The sequence below is a fragment of the Chionomys nivalis genome, chromosome 6, assembly GCF_950005125.1.
Source record: "Chionomys nivalis chromosome 6, mChiNiv1.1, whole genome shotgun sequence".
Classification (NCBI taxonomy): Eukaryota; Metazoa; Chordata; class Mammalia; order Rodentia; family Cricetidae; genus Chionomys; species Chionomys nivalis.
The window spans coordinates 93,734,431-93,753,464 of record NC_080091.1 but is presented as its reverse complement, the minus strand read 5'-3'; the positions used below and the strand labels follow the sequence as shown (position 1 = coordinate 93,753,464).

Sequence of the window (19,034 nt, the reverse complement as noted above, 5' to 3'; positions counted from 1 at the left end):
CATATACACATGCATACATACACAAATACACTCAAATACATGCACACACACTCGCATGAATGCATACACACACACTAATAATTTTAAAAAGACTAAGTTTTAAAGTCAGAGAACCCTCTGGTTCTCCACTTTTAACTACATAGTCTCTTTGCCTGCAATTTGAATAGTGAATATCCAGACAGGATATAAGGATCATTAAAGTGGACTAAATTAATTTCCACCAAATAGCAAGTGCCCAATAAATGTCCATTACCATTGCTATTGCTATAACCACTGATAAATATAAATGATATTCTGGTCAGTGCTCCCCAGGAACTAAAATATAAAGCATTTGTTCTTAAGATTATATTGTTGAACTGATTGGGTAAGTACCCAAATAAAAGAAAAACTATTATTTAGATTTATTTTATGTGTATCAGCATTCTGCTGGCTTGCCTTTATGTCTGTGTAGCACATACATGTCTGGTGCCTGTGAGGATCCAAGTAGTTTGTCAAATCCCATGAAAATGGAGTTACAGACAATTGCTGAGCTGCCTACAGGTGCTGGAAACTGAACCCAGATCCTCTGCAAGAGCAGCGTGCACTGCCTGTTCTGTTGAGTCATCTCTCAGGCCCACAGAAAAGCTGAAATCATAATCATACTTTATAGGAACTAAGCAGGTTATAGTCGTGACTGTGGGGTGTGTGTGTGTGTGTGTGTGCGCATAACAACATTTAAAGAAACAGAGCCAATGAATTTGAGAGACAGCAAGAGGGGATGCATGGGAAGGGATGGAGGGAGGAAAAGAAAGCAATAAAATGATGCAATTATATTCAAATTTTAAGAAATAGCTGGGCAGTGGTGGCGCACGCCTTTAATCCCAGCACTCGGGAAGTAGAGACAGGCGGATCTCTGTGAGTTCAAGGCCAGCCTGGTCTACAAGAGCTTGTTCCAGGACAGGCACAAAAAGAAAGGAAGGAAGGGAGGGAGGGAGGGAGGGAGGGAGGGAGGGAGGGAGGGAGGGAGGGAGGGAGGGAGGGAGGGAGGTAAGTAAAAAATACTACTAAGAAGATAAACTGCCTTGAGATTTCAAAGAAAAGGAAATATCCACTTGTTGGCAGAAAAATGAGAATGCAGAGAGAGTGTGGGGAGGACACCACGAGAGCCCAGCCGTGAGGCAAGGGTGGAGGCAACACGGGAATGTGTCAGCTGCAAAGCACACGCAAGCGGTCAGGAAATACAACAGTCTAAACAGACATTAGGCTTGAAGTAAGACAAACAGAACACAAGGCAGGTTCCTGAGGAACCTTGAACATTAAGGTATTAGGTGTATATTTATCCTGTTTTTTGATTGTTTTGTTTCGTTTTTTTTGTTTTGTTTGTTTGTTTGTTTGTTTTTGAGAGAAGGTTTCTCTATGTAGTTATGGCTGTCCTGGACCTTGTTATGTAGATCAGACTGGTATCGAACTCACAAAGATCCACAAGCTTCTACTTCCCTAGTGCTGGAATTAAAGGTGTGCGCTACTATTACCCGGAAAGGGCTTGTTTTCTTAAATTTAATTTAATTTAAATGTTTGAGACAGGATCTCACTATACCACTCTGGCTGGCCTGGAACTTGCTATATAGACAAGGCTAGCCTTGAACTCACAGAGATCTGCCTACCTCTGCCTACCCCAGTGCTGGGAATTAGAGACATGAACCAACATGCCCACTCTTAGTCTGTATTTTTAATTCTAAAGCCAATGAGAAGTTTCTGGGGAGTATAAGGTACCTAAATATTATTAAAACAGCACAAAGGAAATTTTATTTGGTAGCAGTGTATAAAAAAGAAAACAATCCAACTCAAATTGCAAGAAACAAGACAAAGCAGGAGAGTGCATGCATGAAGGCGTGGGTACCAGCTCAGGGGAGAGTGACAGAGTGCATGTATGAAGGAGTGGTTGGGTGCCAGCACAGGGGTGAGTGACAGAGTGCATGCCAGAAACCTGTTAGGGGTGAAAGGAAATCACAACCTCCACCCCCAGCACTAGGAAGAGTAGGTATGAGGGAAGAGAAGGCCAGTCATTGCCAGGATGGCTGTTAGAACTAAAACCTTAAGGTGAGCTGTCTTGCAGAGGATAGAAACCTGATGTGCAGATGATGGATAAACTCAGGAAACAGGTTGGCAACAGGCTAAAGAACTTGGCCCAGAGCCAACTAGGTGTAACGATGAAAAGTGCTTACTGCCATTTCCATAGCCTTCAAGGGGGTGGGAGCAGGAAGAGAGGAAGGGTGTCTATCACCTGCGGTTTCATTTATGCAAGAATAAGGCTCAGAGCCTGACCTCAAGCAAGGACAGTATTGGGAAAAAACTGTTCTAAACAAAAAATGAAAAAGCCTTCTTTGTATAAAAAGGCCACCACGATATCAATGCAATTCTTTCTTCTTAAATTGTTGGTGGAGACTGGCAGGCTAACAGCTAAAAGGCAGAGACACTGATGGCCCTAAACGACAGCTCTAGAGGACACTCTGACTGGGAGGACACACTAGTGGAAGCACAGATGCCATCAGTGGGATGAGCGCACAGCTCTGTCTGGGCTGGGAGATGCTGGCTCAGTGGGGCTAAGAACTTGCCTCTTAAGCATGAACAGCGCAGACCCACAGAAAGCCAGATGCTGTAGAGGGCCCTAATTCCGGCACTCCTGTAGTGAGATGGGAGGTGAGACGGGAATCCCAGAAGCTAAAGGAGCCAGCCAGCCTATTGCACCGAGTAATAAACAACAGAGCTCTCATCAAGGTGAGAAATGAAACCGAGGCTGTCTTCTGACCTCCAGATGTGCACTATGATAAACACATGCCTGAACTTACACGTGCAGGCATGCACAAAGATAAAATAAGAGTGAATTTGAAGATGTATATAAAATATTTCAACAAAGTTATAATACAAAAAGTGCATAGCAGTACATAGTGGTTTGAATAAGAATGACCCCACAGCTCATATATTTGAATGCTTAGCCACCAGGAGGTGGAACTCTTTGAAATGATGTAGTCCTTAACTACTTCTCCAGCACCATGCCTGCCACACCTGCTGTCATGCTCCCCACCCTGATGATAATGGACTAGCCCTCTGAAACTACAAGCCAGCCCCAATTACATATTTCCCTTTAGAACAGTCACCATGGCCATGGTGTCTTGTCACAGTATTTTAGAACAGTGAATAAAACACAGTGCAGTGACATTGGATTTGAAGTTTTTTCTGAGTCTGATTCTCTCACTTACACCAAAAGATGAATAAGTTAGAGAGCCATTACAGACTAGCAGTAGCAACACTGGTTGAAAAAGAAAGTCCAAATATACACCTGATCCCTAGCTCCTGCTCTTTGGAGAGAGAGGATGGTCACCTCCTGGGGGCATGGACAGAGGAATTCCCTGGTGCTCAGAAAAATAATACTGAAAGGTTGCAACCTGCCCAGTCACATCAGCATGGGTTGTCCTCACCTCCTTCCCTGCACAAGTATGTGTTGTACACGTTCCCCTGGAAAACTCTGGCACCCACATTTACAGTAATTATCTAATGAACTAGAGCACCTTCTTAGCTCATCTAATAAAACTGGAACTTCAGCTTGCTATTCCTACAAAAGAATACATAACACAAATATGTAGATCTTTTATGGAAAGGACAAACAGAAAAGAAAACTATAGGTGCACATATACACCTATATACACAGTACATGCATGTGAATGGGCTGGAAGAGGGTGGAGGAGGTAAAGAAGTTTAGAAGCAGGAGTCAGAGCAGAGACTCTAAGGACAAAAGGACAAGAAATGGAACACAGAAATGCAGAAAGACTTGTGGGAGGTCCAAGTTCACTCCTCTCCCTTCCTGCATCTTCAGGTCACCAGTTTTACTCTACCAATGAACAGATCACTGCGTATGTGTTACACTGGGAGTGGAATCATGCACACTACACACATTCAAACACCCGTGAAACACTGAGAGCAGCTAGCAAGTGCTTTATATCACCGTGGATACATGGAGACTGGATCTGTCCCTATGAAGTTTATGTACTGAGAATACAAAATTTGACTCCTTTAGCTCATGATATGGAAGTTTCATTTTCCTTTCATTAAGAATGTTATGATAGGAGCTGGAGAGATGGCTTGGCAGTGTTGTAGAATATTATTTTAAGGTGCATTACCTTTGTTTATGCTCTGGAACATATGCTTAATAATACAAAAATGTGCTTGATTAAATAAAATTCACCTGCGGTCAGGAGGCTGAGTCAGCAACTAAATGACATGAAGTTGTAGGGAGGAGCCAGATGAAGGATTTTTAAGGAGGGGTGAGGCCAAGTGTGAGTTGAGTTCTTTAGAGGGACAGAGACTTAGATAAGTTTCCTTGGTAACTTTGAAAGAGTTGGTGCCTGAGGGAACAGAATTTACTCGCTGCAGCTAAGGAACAGCTGCCAGTAGCAGCAGAACTGCAGTTGCTAATTACGACAGCTATAGCTTAATGGTAGGAGTGAGAATATGAGCAAAGAGGTCAAGGTCGTGAGAATATGAGCAAAGAGGTCAAGGTCATGATGGGGACACCCACTGAAACAGTCGACCTGAGCTAATGGGAGCTCACCAGCTCCAGCTGGACAGGGAAGGAAAAAGCATATAGATCCAAACTAGTCCCTCTGAATGTGGGTGACAGTTGTATGGTTGGGGCAGACTGCGGGGCCACTAGCAGTGGCATCAGGATTTATCCCTATTGCTTGTACTGGCTTTATGGAACATATTCTCTTTGGATGGATTCCTTGCTCAGCTTAGATATAGTAGAGAGGGCCTTGGTCCTTCCTCAAAGCAATGTGCCTTACCTTCTCTGAGGAGTGGATGGGGGTGGAATGGGGGGAGGGGAGTGAAGGAATGAGAGTAGGGGCGGAATGGGAACTGGACTGGTATGTAAAATGAAAAAACAATAGTTTGATTTCTATTTAAAAATAAATAAATAAATAAATAAGAGAACAATTGGCTCCAACATGGAACACAAAAATATTATGTGATGTTTTACTTTTTTGTCGTTTTGGGGGGCCCACCACCCAGCTCCCAAATAAATCACGCACGGAGACTTATCCTTACTTATGAATGCCCAGCTTTAGCTTGGCTTGTTTCTTGGCAGCTTTTCTTAAACTATCCCAATTACCTTTTGCCTCTGGGCTTTTTCCTTTCTTATTTCTGTATACATTCCTTCTTACTCCATGACTGGCTTTGTAGCTGGGTGACTCGATGTCCTCTTGTTCTCTTGCCCCTCTTCTTCCTCGTGTTCCTATTTACACTCTCTGCCTGCCAGCCTATCCTGCCTTGCTATCAGCCATTCAGCGCTTTGTTAGACCATCAGGTGTTTTAGACAAGCAAAGAATCACAGCTTCACAGAGTTAAACAAATGCAGCATAAACAAAAGTTAACACACCTTAAAGTAATATTCCCAACAGCATTTAAGAGCACTAGCTAGCTGCTCTTCCAGAGGTCCTGAGTTCAATTGGTGGCTCACAACCATCTGTACAGGATTTGATGCCCTTTTCCGGCATGCAGGCATACATATAGCAGAGCATTCATACATAAAAAGTAAAAGAAGGAAATAAAAGAAGAGGAAGGCTAGATGGGGCCAGTGAGATGGCTCAATGGATAAAGGTGCTTCCTACCAAGCTTGAAGACCCGAGTTTGATCCCTGGGAACCAAAAAAACAGAAGGAGAGAACCAGCTTCCACAAGAGAACCTCCACACAAGTGCATGACACTTGACCCACCACCCTCCAAAGGGAACTAAAAATAACTCTCTGGTATGTGATTCTTCCATTTATTTCTGCATTTGGTTTTGTGATATTGGGGATTAAGCTGAAGGCCTTCCTTACACAGTAGGTGAGAAATCCACCAGTTAACCACATACTCATTTCTTTAGTTTGACATTGTTGAAACATAAAGCAGTTTTCCAAAGAAAAATAGGCTCTAAGCTATAAGGTATACTGAACCTTTCATTCTGCTCAACTTTTAAAAAGTAGCCAAATTTGAGAACAGTTACATGTGTTTGCACATATATCAAGTTTGCTGGCAGAGTCTTACTGCAGGCTGACCTTGTAATTGCCTATAAATGAGGACCTTGACCTTCTGTGTCACCTCACACGCCCTGGGTTCACAAGTTGTGCACAGCCACACCCAGTGTGTGGTACTGAGGAGCAAACCTATGGCTCTGTGCAAGGAACGCAAGCACCCTACCAACTGATTGGTAGAGTACCAATTATAACCTTAAAGTAAGTACAATTCAAAAAAGATTAAACTAACTGTTACATTCTTATTTATACACTGACTGCTAGTCATTTCAACTGACCCAAGCTTTAGCAAAGAGCTGTATTGTTTAGAAACTACATAAAGCTATCCCACTGACATAATAGGGGTTTAAGCTGGCAGTAAGATAGCTGATTAAGTAATACTCATGAATCTCTGGTGTTTACAGCAGCTAACTTCTGTATGCTACAGAATGAAGTAGCAGATACATACAATCATACTCTTTGTTGTCTTCTGTAATCACTGCTCATTCACACTCTCAGAGGAAATGCCAGACTTAAAAAACAGAAGCAATGTTCTTTAATGATGTTAAAAGCATTCATTGCTGTTAAAAGAAACATGGTCACAAACCTTGCTGAAGCCGGGCGGTGGTGGCGCACGCCTTTAATCCCAGCACTTGGGAGGCAGAGGCAGGCGGATCTCTGTGAGTTCGAGACCAGCCTGGTCTACAAGAGCTAGTTCCAGGACAGGCTCCAAAACCACAGAGAAACCCTGTCTCGAAAAAACCAAAAAAAAAAAAAAAAAAAAAAACCAAACCTTGCTGAAGAGGCTGAGTGTTTACACTGGGATTCTGATTAGCTGGCTGGGCTGAGCTACTGGCTGTTGTGGCTGTAACAAGCCGGACATAATGAAACTTGCTTCCAGGCACTTGGATCTGCTGGACATTGGGCGCAGTTGCCAGAGGAATGATGGTCTTAAACTGTGATGTGCTCATCCCTCCAACAGTGATGGTCTGCACAGCCGACTTCACTGCCTGTCAAATAAGACAGAACAACATGCCTACCATTAATCTGTTAACTTATACAGAATGTGCTCGTAAGCTGCAACTACAACTTGTCCAGAAAGAAAAGAAAAAAAAAAATTCAGCTGGAGCTGGAGAGAATATGGCTCAGGGGTCAGCACTCTCCAGAGAACCAGAGTTTGGTCTCCAGCATCAACTGCAACTCAATTTCCAGGGATCTGATGCACTCTTCTAGACTCCATGGGCACCTGCACTCATACGCACAAAACCACACACACATACACAACTTAAAATTTTTTAAAAAATCTTTAAAAACAGGAGAATAACAAAAGTAGGGAGGAGATCTGGAAGGGAATGGGGAGGGAGAAAAGGATAAAAAAATATAATCTCAAAAATAAAAGATTTTAAAATAAAAACATGTAAGAATGCACACAATTTTGTTGATAGTAGATAAAATTTATGAGAAAGATTTAATTTTTTACTCTCAGAATTAAGAAGAAAATATAGATGTTTTTACCAAATAAACTAACTATATTGTTTTTCATTGAACATATTCTAAAGAAGGTCATTCTGTCCCCATATCAAGTTTAGTTGATTCTGGAAGACCACAACCCCCACCACCTGGCCACACAAACCTACAGTGCCAAATACTGTTCAAAGTCATTCCAGTTAAAGGTTATCTAGACTCTAGACAAACTAACTGTTAGGTATAACAAATCTGACTAAAATTTTACAAATCATTTCAATAATTTTCTCTCCTAGACAGTAAGCTGACACTTCCCAGGAAGCAGTCCATAAAACTAGTCTCATGAGATGCCCTGAGTTTACGTGACTCATGTTTAACACGCACTGTCAACACAAGCAAAGGTGAACTGGTATGCAGGATGGACACTTGGCAATCTCAGCAATGCAGAGGCTGAGGCCAGAGGTGAGTTTGTCAAGGCCGCTGTGGGTGACACAGTCAAACCCTACTAGAAATAATAGATAAATAAAATATAGTTTGATCTCTTGTAATCTATTATTTCCTAAGGTATTACATAAATTCCCCACTTAGTCTACAGAAGCCCTCACCCAGACAACCACCATATGGTAAAGAATCTAATTCACTTATTCACACTTTTTCTGTCTCATAGGGACTCAGGGCAGAGCTCGGAAGTAGAATGCTTATTTAGCAATGGAGAGGCTTAAAAACGGGGTAGGGTAACTAAAGAGATAGTTCGGTAGTTATGAGCACTTGCTCTTCTTGCAGAGAAGCTAGCTCACGACCTTCCTTTATAGGGCCAGTTCCAGGGAATCTGCGGGCCTCTTCTGGCTTCTATGGTTACCAGAAATACACACAGTGCACAGACATACAGGAAGGCAAAGCTCTCAGACACATAAAATCTTAAAGACAAAAACTTAGAATTTTTAAATATTAAACTTTTCTTTATCTTAAGCTTGAAGCTACCACTCTTACAAGTCTTACGTAACTGGTTTTAAACTGAATAAGTCAGTTCTGACTACATTTTACATCAGTACACAAATCTGTCTACATTTTAAAAATAACTATTTATTATTATTATATATGTGTGGGTATGATGTGTATGTCTAAGTGTACACGGATACACGTGGATGTGGAAGTCAGAGGTCGGGGGTACAAGTCAGTTCTCTCCCTGGTGATCAACTCAGGTTGCAATACCTGTACAGCCAGCACTTTAACCCACGAAGTCATCTTGCTGGCCCACGTCTGTTTACATTTTGTACATGCACACATATTTAAAAGTCACTGTAATCTCGAATCAGATCATTTAACCTTTTTTTGTTTTTCTCTCTCTCTCTTTTGCCTTCTTTGAGGCTACATATTTTATGAGCTCTGGGAAAGTTGCTCAGCGGTACAGTTCTTACTTGCCTAGCATGCACAGGACCTAGACTTGATCCTGACATGCGTACACATAAACATTAATATGATGTTAATTTTGCCACATCTACAAAAAACTTACTTTTATTGTCCTTTTCTCCATGTTTCTTACTTTACCTTTCGCCTCAAGAATTTACTGTTGGATTTTCTTAAATGTGGGTCTAATGACAGGAAATTCAGGAAGGAAGGATCCTTGTTCTTAATATGCATCTAAACTTCTGATTTTTTTTTTAAAGATTTATTTATTTATTATGTATACAGCATTCTGTCTGGATGTTTGCCTACAGGCCAGAAGAGGGAGCCAGATCTCATTATAGGTGGTTGCGAACCATCATGTGGTTGCTGGTAATTGAACTCAGGACCTCTGGAAGAGCAGCCTGCACTCTTAACCCCTGAGCTGAGCCATCTCTCCAGCCCTAAACTGCTGAATTCTTAGTCTCAGTTTAAAAATTTTTGTTTCAAGATCGTCATATCAGGGGGCTGGAGAGATGGCTCAGAGGTTAAGAGCATTGCCTGCTCTTCCAAAGGTCCTGAGTTCAATTCCCAGCAACCACATGGTGGCTCACAACCATCTGTAATGGGGTCTGATGCCCTCTTCTGGCCTGTGGGCATATACACAGACAGAATATTGTATACATAATAAATAAATTAAAAAAAAAAAAAAAAAAAGAAAGATCATCATATCAGGTATAGGGACATAGTTCAATGGTCAAGAACTTGCTGAACATATGTGAAGCTTCCAGCAAACTGTCCTCTGACTTCCATGCACACTCCAACACACACAGAAGTGCACACACTAAATATACTACAATAAAAATTAAAACACCAGCAAAAAAAAAAAAAAAAGCCTTTAATCCCACATTCAGGATGCAGAGGCAGACGGACCTCTGTGAGTTCGAGGCCAGCCTGGCCCCATCTACTCTTACTAGTTTACTAGTCTCAGAGCAGTTTATCAGGAAAACAACATCAAGGCAAGAGAACTGCCAACTCCAGGTTAACCTGGATATTAGAGAAAACATGAAGCCAGCCTGGGTTACTTAATAAGATACTATCTCAAAAAAAAAAAATCATAGTAAAAAGGGAGAGATTACAACTGTCATCTAAAGAATACAGGGATCATTAGGAATGACCATGTACAACTCCACAAAAACTGTCAATCAACACAGAATCCTGAATACAAGTAAATTACTATGCCTGGATCCTGAAAAAAACAGAAAACCTGAAGAGAACAATAACAAGCAAGAAAACTAAATCAGTTTCCCCATCAGTACCAAATCCTTTCTTCCCTGCTCCCAAAGTTAGGGGCAGGGTCAGATAGCTTCCCTGTAAAATTCAACTAAAACATTTGCAGCACACACCAATTTTGCTTAAATTAGTACAAAAAATAATATAGGAATAATAATGGAATAATAAATATAATAAATAATAATTATAAAATAAAGGAATTCTTCCAAAGGTATTCTATGTGGCCAGTATTATTCCAACACCAAAAGCAAGTAAGAATACAAAAAAAAAAAACCTATAAGCAAGTATCTTTGACAAACATAGATGCAAAAATCCTCAACAAAACTACGAGCCCACTGAGCAAGGGGTATAGGTCATTAACACAGTGTTTGCCTAGCAAGTGTAAAGCCCTAAGTTAGGTCCCCAGGACATGAAACAACAACTCCAACACTAACAACAAAACTCCCCAGAATTATTACCTGCAGCACTCAGGCAGAGAAGAGGACCGCCATGGGTTAATGCTAATCTGGGCAACACAGAGAACTCCCGAACAGCCTGAACTACAAAGTAAGACAGAAACTACAAAAACATACAAATCAGTAACTGTATTGCAACCAACCATGTGATCATCTCAACAGACACACAAAAAAGAACGTTGTAAATTTAGTAACCCTTTGGAATAGAGATTTCAGGAAACAGAACTTACTTAAACATATAGAGCCATGTCCAAATTCCAAGAGCTAGTTCTGCTATTGATAAAGAAGAACCGGGAACTTTCTTTCTAAGAATCTCAAACAAGAAAATGTTCACTGCCACTATTTTACTCAATGAAGTGCCAAGTAAAACGACAGGGAAGAGAAACACTATACACACCGGGAAAGAGGAAGTCAAATTGTCACTATCGGTAGATGACACGCTCTTTGGCTCACCTAACTAACACTAAGTAAGAAATCAAGGGTTTCAGGACGCACTGTCAACAGATAAAAGGCCAACAGTAGCAAGTGTCCGAGACTCAAGTCAGGAAAGCCATCGCATTTACACTGGCCACCGAAACAAACCCCCAATACTGATGCATATATTTAGCCTGAAAAGTGAGAGCGTTCTACAATAAAAACTATAAAGCATTGGTTATATGAAGCTGGAGCATAGTGGTCAGTGATATAACATGGGCTCAGAACATGTGTGCCTTTGGTTTAATTCCCAGTACCAAAGTATACATAATGAGCTCACATCGGGGAGGGGTGTGTGCAGGCACACACGAACTTTTTTTTTAAAGACATGACCCCAAGCTGGTGTCAAATTGAGGCTTGGGTTGACCTCCAGCTTCTAGGCCAGCAGCCTCCACTGAGATTACAGGTGTGTGTCACCATGCCCCGTTTTATTCCCTACTGCAGACTGAACCCAGGGTTCAGGTACACTAGGCAAGCACCGCATCCACTGAACACATTCCAAGTCCTGAAAGAAACAGCACACACTGGTCATCTTGCTAAACTTAAACTTTAATTCTAATAGTTCAGCTGTGGTCTTTGTGTTTTGTAATTGCATGATTGTAAATGAGAAAACTGTGATATGTTTTCATATTCATCTTAATTCCTTATTTCGTTTTCTTGCTGGGCATTAACTCAGATCTGCAGAATTGATCAAGTATCAAAAGTAACTATTACCATTCAACACTGCGCTGGTACATGGAATCTAACATTTTTCTTCCTTTTCAAATTATGAGTATCGTATTTATGCAGCTTCAAATTTCTTTTTTTGTTGTTATCTTTTTTTCAAGACAGGATTTCTCTGTGGTAGCCCTGATTGCCCTGGAACTCACTTTGTAGATCAGGCTGGCCTCAAACTCACACAGATCCACCTGCCTCTGTCTCCCAGTGCTGGGATTAAAGACGTGCACCACCACCGCCTGGCTCAAATTTCTTTTTACCAAAGTAGAAGATGGATATTATCAGGGATTTTATGCATCAACTGGAACTGCAGCAATTAATCTCTGCTGCTGCTTCTTCTAATTAGTTTTGTGTGTTAAAACACTGGATTTAGGAAATTGAAATATAACGTAACAAATAACTCTAAAAGGAATACTATGATTTCAGAATAAAAGATACACTAAAGGACAGAAAACAGGATGAAATTGGTAAAACTTGTCTACAAAATGAGTTCTAGAACAGCCAGGATGGATACACAGAGAAACCCTGCCTTGAAAAACAACAACAACAACAAAAAGTAAAACATAAAAAAATAGTGGTTCTCAACCTTGGCAATGCTTTGGCCCTTTAATACAGTTTCTCCCGCGGTGAAAACTCCAGCCACAAAAGTATTTCATTGCTATTTCACAACTGGAATCATAAGACAAATATCTGATATGTAAGATATCTGATGTACAAAACATGTGGGGGGGGTCAAGACCCACAGGTTGAGATTCAATGACTTAAAGCAAGGAGAAATAAATAAAACAGAACATTTCATTAACTCAATGTTTGCATGTCTAATAAATATGAAATTTCACGATTACTGAAAAAAACACAACAGAAGAAATTTGTCCTGCAGTGAGAAACAGCTGCAGTTTTCAAGGGAGTTGAGAAAGTACTGGCATCTAGATTTCTACAATAAGAGCAGTAATTTAATCTCAGAGACGGAGAAGAACATGAGATCTGTCTGAAATGTTAACAAGGTTGTCCCCCCCAAAAAATGAATAAGCAGCCTCCGCCAACAGAAAGAAAGGAACTTAATGAAAGAGCCCAGGACACATCTCCCTCTGACACACACCACTGGGCTGGGCGGGAAGCGGCAGATAAGGACAACAACTGCCCTGCCGGAAGCCAGTTAGCTACTTTTCATAATTCCACTCAGTGATTCTCTACTCCCACCTACAACGTGGAATGAAAATATCTAACCTAGCCTACAGATTCTAATTTAAACAGTATATGGAAGGAAGTCAGACATTAGTTTTGGGTTGTTTTATTTTGTTTTGTTTTTAAAGAGGGCCCTTAGGTGCTTCTGAAGCACAGACAAACCCGACTCTGACTGATCTCCCTCAGGATCTACATCTTCTACCAAACTGTCTACTACAACTCAGCAGGTCTCCTTTATAAATACGCAACCTCTTATTATTCAGAACAGTGGCCCTCAGTCTAAGTGCCCATTTGAATCACTCAAGGGCAGCTTCAAAATCTTGATATCAAACCAAACTCCAGAGAGAATAAATCAGACACTCTGGGATGAGAATTTCCCGTGATTCTAATGTGCAGACAAGGTGAGGCGCACTGCAAACAGCACAAGTCCCTGAAGACAGTAATTCTTCCAGTAGAGCTTTCAAAGCCAGGTGTGGTGGCACATGTCAGTAATCCCAGCACTCAGAAGGCTGACGCAGAAGGATTGCCTTGAGTTCAAGGCCATCCTAAGCTACATAGAAAAACTCTGAAGACAAAATAAAACAAGAATAGCCTACGCTGTATAAATCTTAGTCATACACACACACACATACACACACATACACGTATTAGTCTGCCTGCAATCATTAAGATTCTGCACACAACTTTCACTGTTTCCATCTAAAGTTCTTTCTTCCTCTACTCCTTAAAATTAAACCCTTATTTGTATTTTAGCCCCAGTGTTCATATGCATGAATAAGCTGATTTCATTTGCACGTGGATGCCTACTTAAGTAAGTTGTATGAGGTATCATATTTACATATTATATTTTATTACATAAATATATATATATATTTTAAATTTATGAATAATTGCAAATCAAGGAAGAAGTCAGGGACAAAAGATAATGTCTTTCCAGAGTTATAGGGTGGCATCTCACAGTGAAAAAAATGTTTTCTACCCAAGTGACTTTTTAAAATAAACCTGCTTTGTATGCTTTTCTACACTGGTATAATGACATTAATATGTCTTAGGGAAGTAAGTTAGATACTTACCACCTTAGAATAAAAACAAATCATGAAAAGCTTTCAAATACTTTCAATAAAATGTAGTTTAGCCTCAAGTATATAGACAATATGCTTGGCAACATCTAATATTCTTTTCTAGTGCTGAATGGTAGCCAGCAACAACTCACGTTTCCATCAAGAAATGGCTGCTTAGCATTTTATAACTGCAAACCCACTACATGTGTTTATTATTACCCAAGTGTAAGTGTGTTAAATACGAACTGAAGAATAACTAAGTGCATCAAATACTTCATTAAAAAAAAAAACTGTATATTCATATGGGCCATAAAAATCACCAATGATTACTCTGTTACCAAGTGTTTAAAATAAAATCTTTACTAGCAAAAACTTCTTGTTTGTGGTTGAGGGTGTTGCTCAGAGAGGGGGAATATGAATCCTTCATCACAATGCTTATAATCACACCTTGGAGGCAGAAGCAGAAGGATTTTGAGTCCTAGGCCAGTCACCCAGCACTACAGAGTAGATCCAGTATTAAACAAACAAGCGATAAAAGAAAGAAAACAATTTGATTACTAAATTAATTGTGTATTCACTGAGCGCCTTTTATCTGCTTGGGAATATATGAAAACTAAAGTATTTGAAGTTACTTGAAGACAACAAATGCAGCAACCCCAGTATTTGGCATTTGTGGCTGATTTCCTTTTTTACCTTATTTGGTGACTTCAAAGGTGAGATGGCTATTTTATTTGGTGTCTGTGTTGTAGAATTTAAAGTTGATCCAATAACGCCACTTTCCGATATAGTTATGGTCTTTGATGGAGTTCCAGGAGTAGACTGTGAAAGAACCCTACCTGCAAATGAGAGGCAGCACACCGGTTGACTGTTGTTAGTAACAGTTTAAAACCTTACACGATGATAACCTACATATACAAGGACTTTAGTGTCACATACATGACTTTAGAGACATTAGTTAGACCCTAAGGAGTATAGTGAACCTAAGAATTATCAAGAATATGCTCTGAAACATAGCTATTTCTATCAGAGTAAGCTTGGGACAATTCAGGACTTTTGCCCCGAGTCTGCTTCAGCCTCTGTACTTCCCTGTTCCACGGCTGTCTTCCTAGCTGTGCTTCCCTGTTCCACGGCTGTCTTCCTAGCTGTGCTTCCCCGTTCCACGGCTGTCTTCCTAGCTGTGCTTCCCTGTTCCACGGCTGTCTTCCTAGCTGTACTTCCCTGTTCCACGGCTGTCTTCCTAGCTGTGCTTCCCCGTTCCACGGCTGTCTTCCTAGCTGTGCTTCCCTGTTCCACGGCTGTCTTCCTAGCTGTATTTCCCTGTTCCACGGCTGTCTTCCTAGCTGTACTTTTTGTGTACTACAGCTGACTTCCTATTTGAACAATTTTTCAGGGAAAATTTAAATCTACAGTTCTACTGGGACACAGCTTTGTTGGTAGAGGGCCTGGTTAGCATGCAAGAAGCCATGGATCTCTCCCTAGAACCTCATCAACCAAGTGAGACATCACTTGGAAGGTAAAGACCTGAAGATCCAGGTTCATTCTCAGCTACACAGCAATAGGCTAACCAGGAATACATCAGACTTTGACTCAAAAAACAAAAACAAAACTCATACAGACACTTATAAAAACAGTTACCGGGGACCAGAGAGATGGCTCAGTGATTAAGAGTACTTGCTACTCTTCCACAGAACCAAAGCCAGAGCCCAACACCCACATCAGGTGGCTCAGAACTCACTGTAACTTCAGCTCTAGGGGATCCAATGCCCTTTCCTGGCCTCTAAAGGTACCCACACAAATATGACCACACACACATAAAATAAAAGCTATAATTGAATGGACAAACCCGAACACTCATTTTAGAGGCACCGAAGGGAAAGAAAATTTCATCTAGCTGCTCGGGCCAGATGCCACACTTCACGCTGTCTTGCACAATAACTCCTCTGAACAACCCCGGGAAATGCAGGGGGTCTGGATGACTTAGGGAACTGGAAGCCATATTTCAATAGGTGAAATATCAGAGAGTTTTATCCTGGGCAAGAAAAGAATACAAAGCCATTCTAGATGTCTAATTCTAAGGTCTGACTCTTTCCTTCACCTACCTTCACCCATGGTCAGCCCCAGCCCTAGATCTCTACATTCTTGAACAGTCACTACTGCTGCTCACAAGAAATCTGATGCTCCCCCATTCGGGGCACACGGTAGTACTGTACTCTGGCTGGATACCCTTCCAGTCTTGGGGCTAATTGGGGTCATGTGATGACCACTGGCAACTGAGCTATGAATAAGCCCTTCTAGAGTCCTTTCCTCTGCTGTGTCTGAGGTGGGAGTGACCATGAGGGGAATCCTCTGAACTGCAAATGGACATTCAGATAATTCTGAAGTATGAATAACAAACAAAAAAACTTTTCTTTGAAACAATTTGGAGATTATTTTGGCAGAAAAATCAAGATTCTCCTGAGAATCCTGAATCAAGATTATCCCATGCTGCCAGGTTGAAGAAACAAAACCAATTGACCATATCAAATGCACAGAAGTGGGGGGGGGTCATTAAGCCCAGCACTATGAAAGAACTTCTGACAAAAATTTCCTACTAAGAACACTCTCTCAACAGAAAGGAGCCTGAAGTCACCGAGGGTGGGGTAACCAAACTCACTGGCAAAGAGGGAAGGTGTAAGGACTTAAGAAGTGGAGACAGCACGGAAACGCCCTCTACAGTCCCTCTAACCCAGGTACTAGGCTCAAACCTCAGCTAGCAAGGGAGAGAGAAGATGCAAAAGCTAACGGGATGATAACAAGGAGGCTCCTTTACACAAAGGAACTGAGCAGTTCAAAGCAGGAACATTTCTAAAAGGGAATCAAGTTTTCTTAATTTATTAATTTAAAAACATTTTAGGACCTGTGAAATGGCCCAGTGGGTTTGACTCCTGGGACCCACATGGAAAGCAGAACATCAATCCCTACAAGTTGTCTTCTGACCTCCACACATCCACTCCATCAATCAACCAACTTAAAAACTAAGGTAGGGCTGGAGAAATGGCTCAGTGGTTAAGAGCATTGCCTGCTCTTCCAAAGGTCCTGAGTTCAATTCCCAGCAACCACATGGTGGCTCACAACCATCTGTAATAAGGTCTGGAGCCCTCTTCTGGCCTTCAGTCATACATGCAGGAAGAATATTGTATACATAATAAATAAATATTTTAATAAAAAAATAAGGTAATTTTTAATTTTTTGTGTATGTGCTTTGCAAAGTAAATGCCTGAGGAACGAGCCTAAAGTTCCAACAACCATCATTATGAAGTTATTATAGCAATGAAGTTTCATAAAAATATCCATTGTCTTAGGTATTAATATTTCATATTAAATAGGTATTATCTTTCGGGAAACATTCGTTTTTTTAAAAAGGTCTTATTTTTATTATTTTTTAACAATTGTATGTATTGTAGCATTTGGGTGAGGTTTTTGGGTTCTGCTTTGTTTTTTTCTTGAGACAGGGTTTCTCTTTGTAGCACTGGCTGTCCTGGAACTCAAGTCTGTAGACCAGGCTGGCCTAGAACTCAGTTCTGCCTGTCTCTGCTTCCTGAGTGCTGGGATTAAAGGCTTGTATAACTACCACCCGGCTTGTGTGAGTTTTTGTTTAACTGGTAACCAAAGACTAAAAGTTAAGTACAAAAATAAAGCCTCCTTTGATATACAGAACTCATGGTTCAGCATGAGTTTTGATATGCATGATAAAAAATATGGTAAAATTTCTTTATAGAACTTAAAAAATTTTTGGGGGGGAAATGGGAGGTGGTGGCGGGGAAGAGGCAGAAATCTTTAATAAATAAATACATTAATAAAAAAATTAAAAACAGCATAATCAATAATAAAACACTAATTATTTAAAAATATTAACATTAAAATGATTTCAGTTAAACTGAAATTGACAGTAGTGTTTTATGTTCTTAGAAAATAACATTAAGGTCACTGTTTTTTTATGAGTACTGATACTGTTATGGTTAGTTTTATAAATATACTTATTTATGCTATAGAGTAAGGCTGAAATATTTACAGGTCAAAACTTTAGTATCTGAAATTGCTTTAAAACAAACCTGGATGAAAGGGATAGAGAGTTTATGAAATAAGATTGGTCAAGATCTAATGACTGCTTAAGCTGATTTAAGAGTGTAATCAAATTTCATCAAGTTAATTTCTTTAAATAAAAAACTGAATCTATACAGGTATGTAGGCAGACTCCTACACACCTGCCACTAGGCCGCATCTCCATCTGTGTGTGTCTAAGTATGCATTCGTGCAGGAGAGTGAATGCCCCAGGCCAGAAGGCTGGAGGTACATCCTATGTGGATGTTGAGAGCAAGACTGGAGCAGTGTACACTGAGCTACCTCTTCAGCCCTCAGAAAACACTTGTATAGGCAATCTCAATTCTTAAAGATAGTTAATTAATACTAGAGGGAAAAAAAATCACTTAAAGTGAACTCATTTTAAAAAGGGCAAAAATTATGTTGGAAAGGGCTGGCAAGATGGCTCAGTGGGTAAAGGTGCTTCCCACACAAACCTGATGACCTGAGGTCAATCCTCATTTTATTTTGCAAAGAAAAACCATATCCTGAAAGTTGTCCTTGATTTCCATACACCCACACTACTGACACAGTAACAATTTAAAATTTAAAGCAAACTGTGGAGAAAGAAGAAAACTGAAAGTGTAATTTCTTCTTCCTGCAGTCCACTGTGCTATTCACAGATCCCGGGCCCTTAACACATCAACTCCGGGTGTTCTCCTAGGACTGTTGCGAGCCAGGGTTCCCCTGGAAACAAGGCCACTGAGAGTAATGTTGGGCCTCTCTACACCATCTGGAGGTTGTCCCCGTGCACTCAGGAACAGAAGGGACTAGGAAGTAGAGTGGAAGTCCCTGACAGCAGCTGGGTATCCAGGAGGCCAGCTTGGGCAGGCATGCCAGTTGAGGTGCCAGGGC

At 40.7% G+C, this 19,034-nt stretch overlaps 1 protein-coding gene and 1 non-coding gene across 7 annotated transcripts in view; one reads left to right on the top strand and one right to left on the bottom strand.

Moving 5' to 3' along the window:
* Lin54 (lin-54 DREAM MuvB core complex component) overlaps positions 1–19,034 on the bottom strand; it is a 69,222-nt gene that overhangs the window by 14,573 nt on the left and 35,615 nt on the right. For 4 of the 6 annotated variants that reach the window (XM_057772723.1, XM_057772726.1, XM_057772724.1 and 1 more), the window contains exons 4-5: positions 14,754–14,896; positions 6,822–7,038 (exon numbers count right to left, since the gene is read on the bottom strand). In XM_057772723.1, coding sequence (XP_057628706.1) covers positions 6,822–7,038; positions 14,754–14,896 — 360 coding nt within the window. The remainder of the gene's footprint in view (positions 1–6,821; positions 7,039–14,753; positions 14,897–19,034) is intronic. The other 2 variants (XM_057772728.1, XM_057772727.1) reach the window with 1 other exon arrangement.
* Positions 17,676–17,800, top strand: LOC130876650 (small nucleolar RNA SNORA40). The gene has a single exon (XR_009057309.1). It is a non-coding gene; the product is annotated as a small nucleolar RNA SNORA40 (small nucleolar RNA).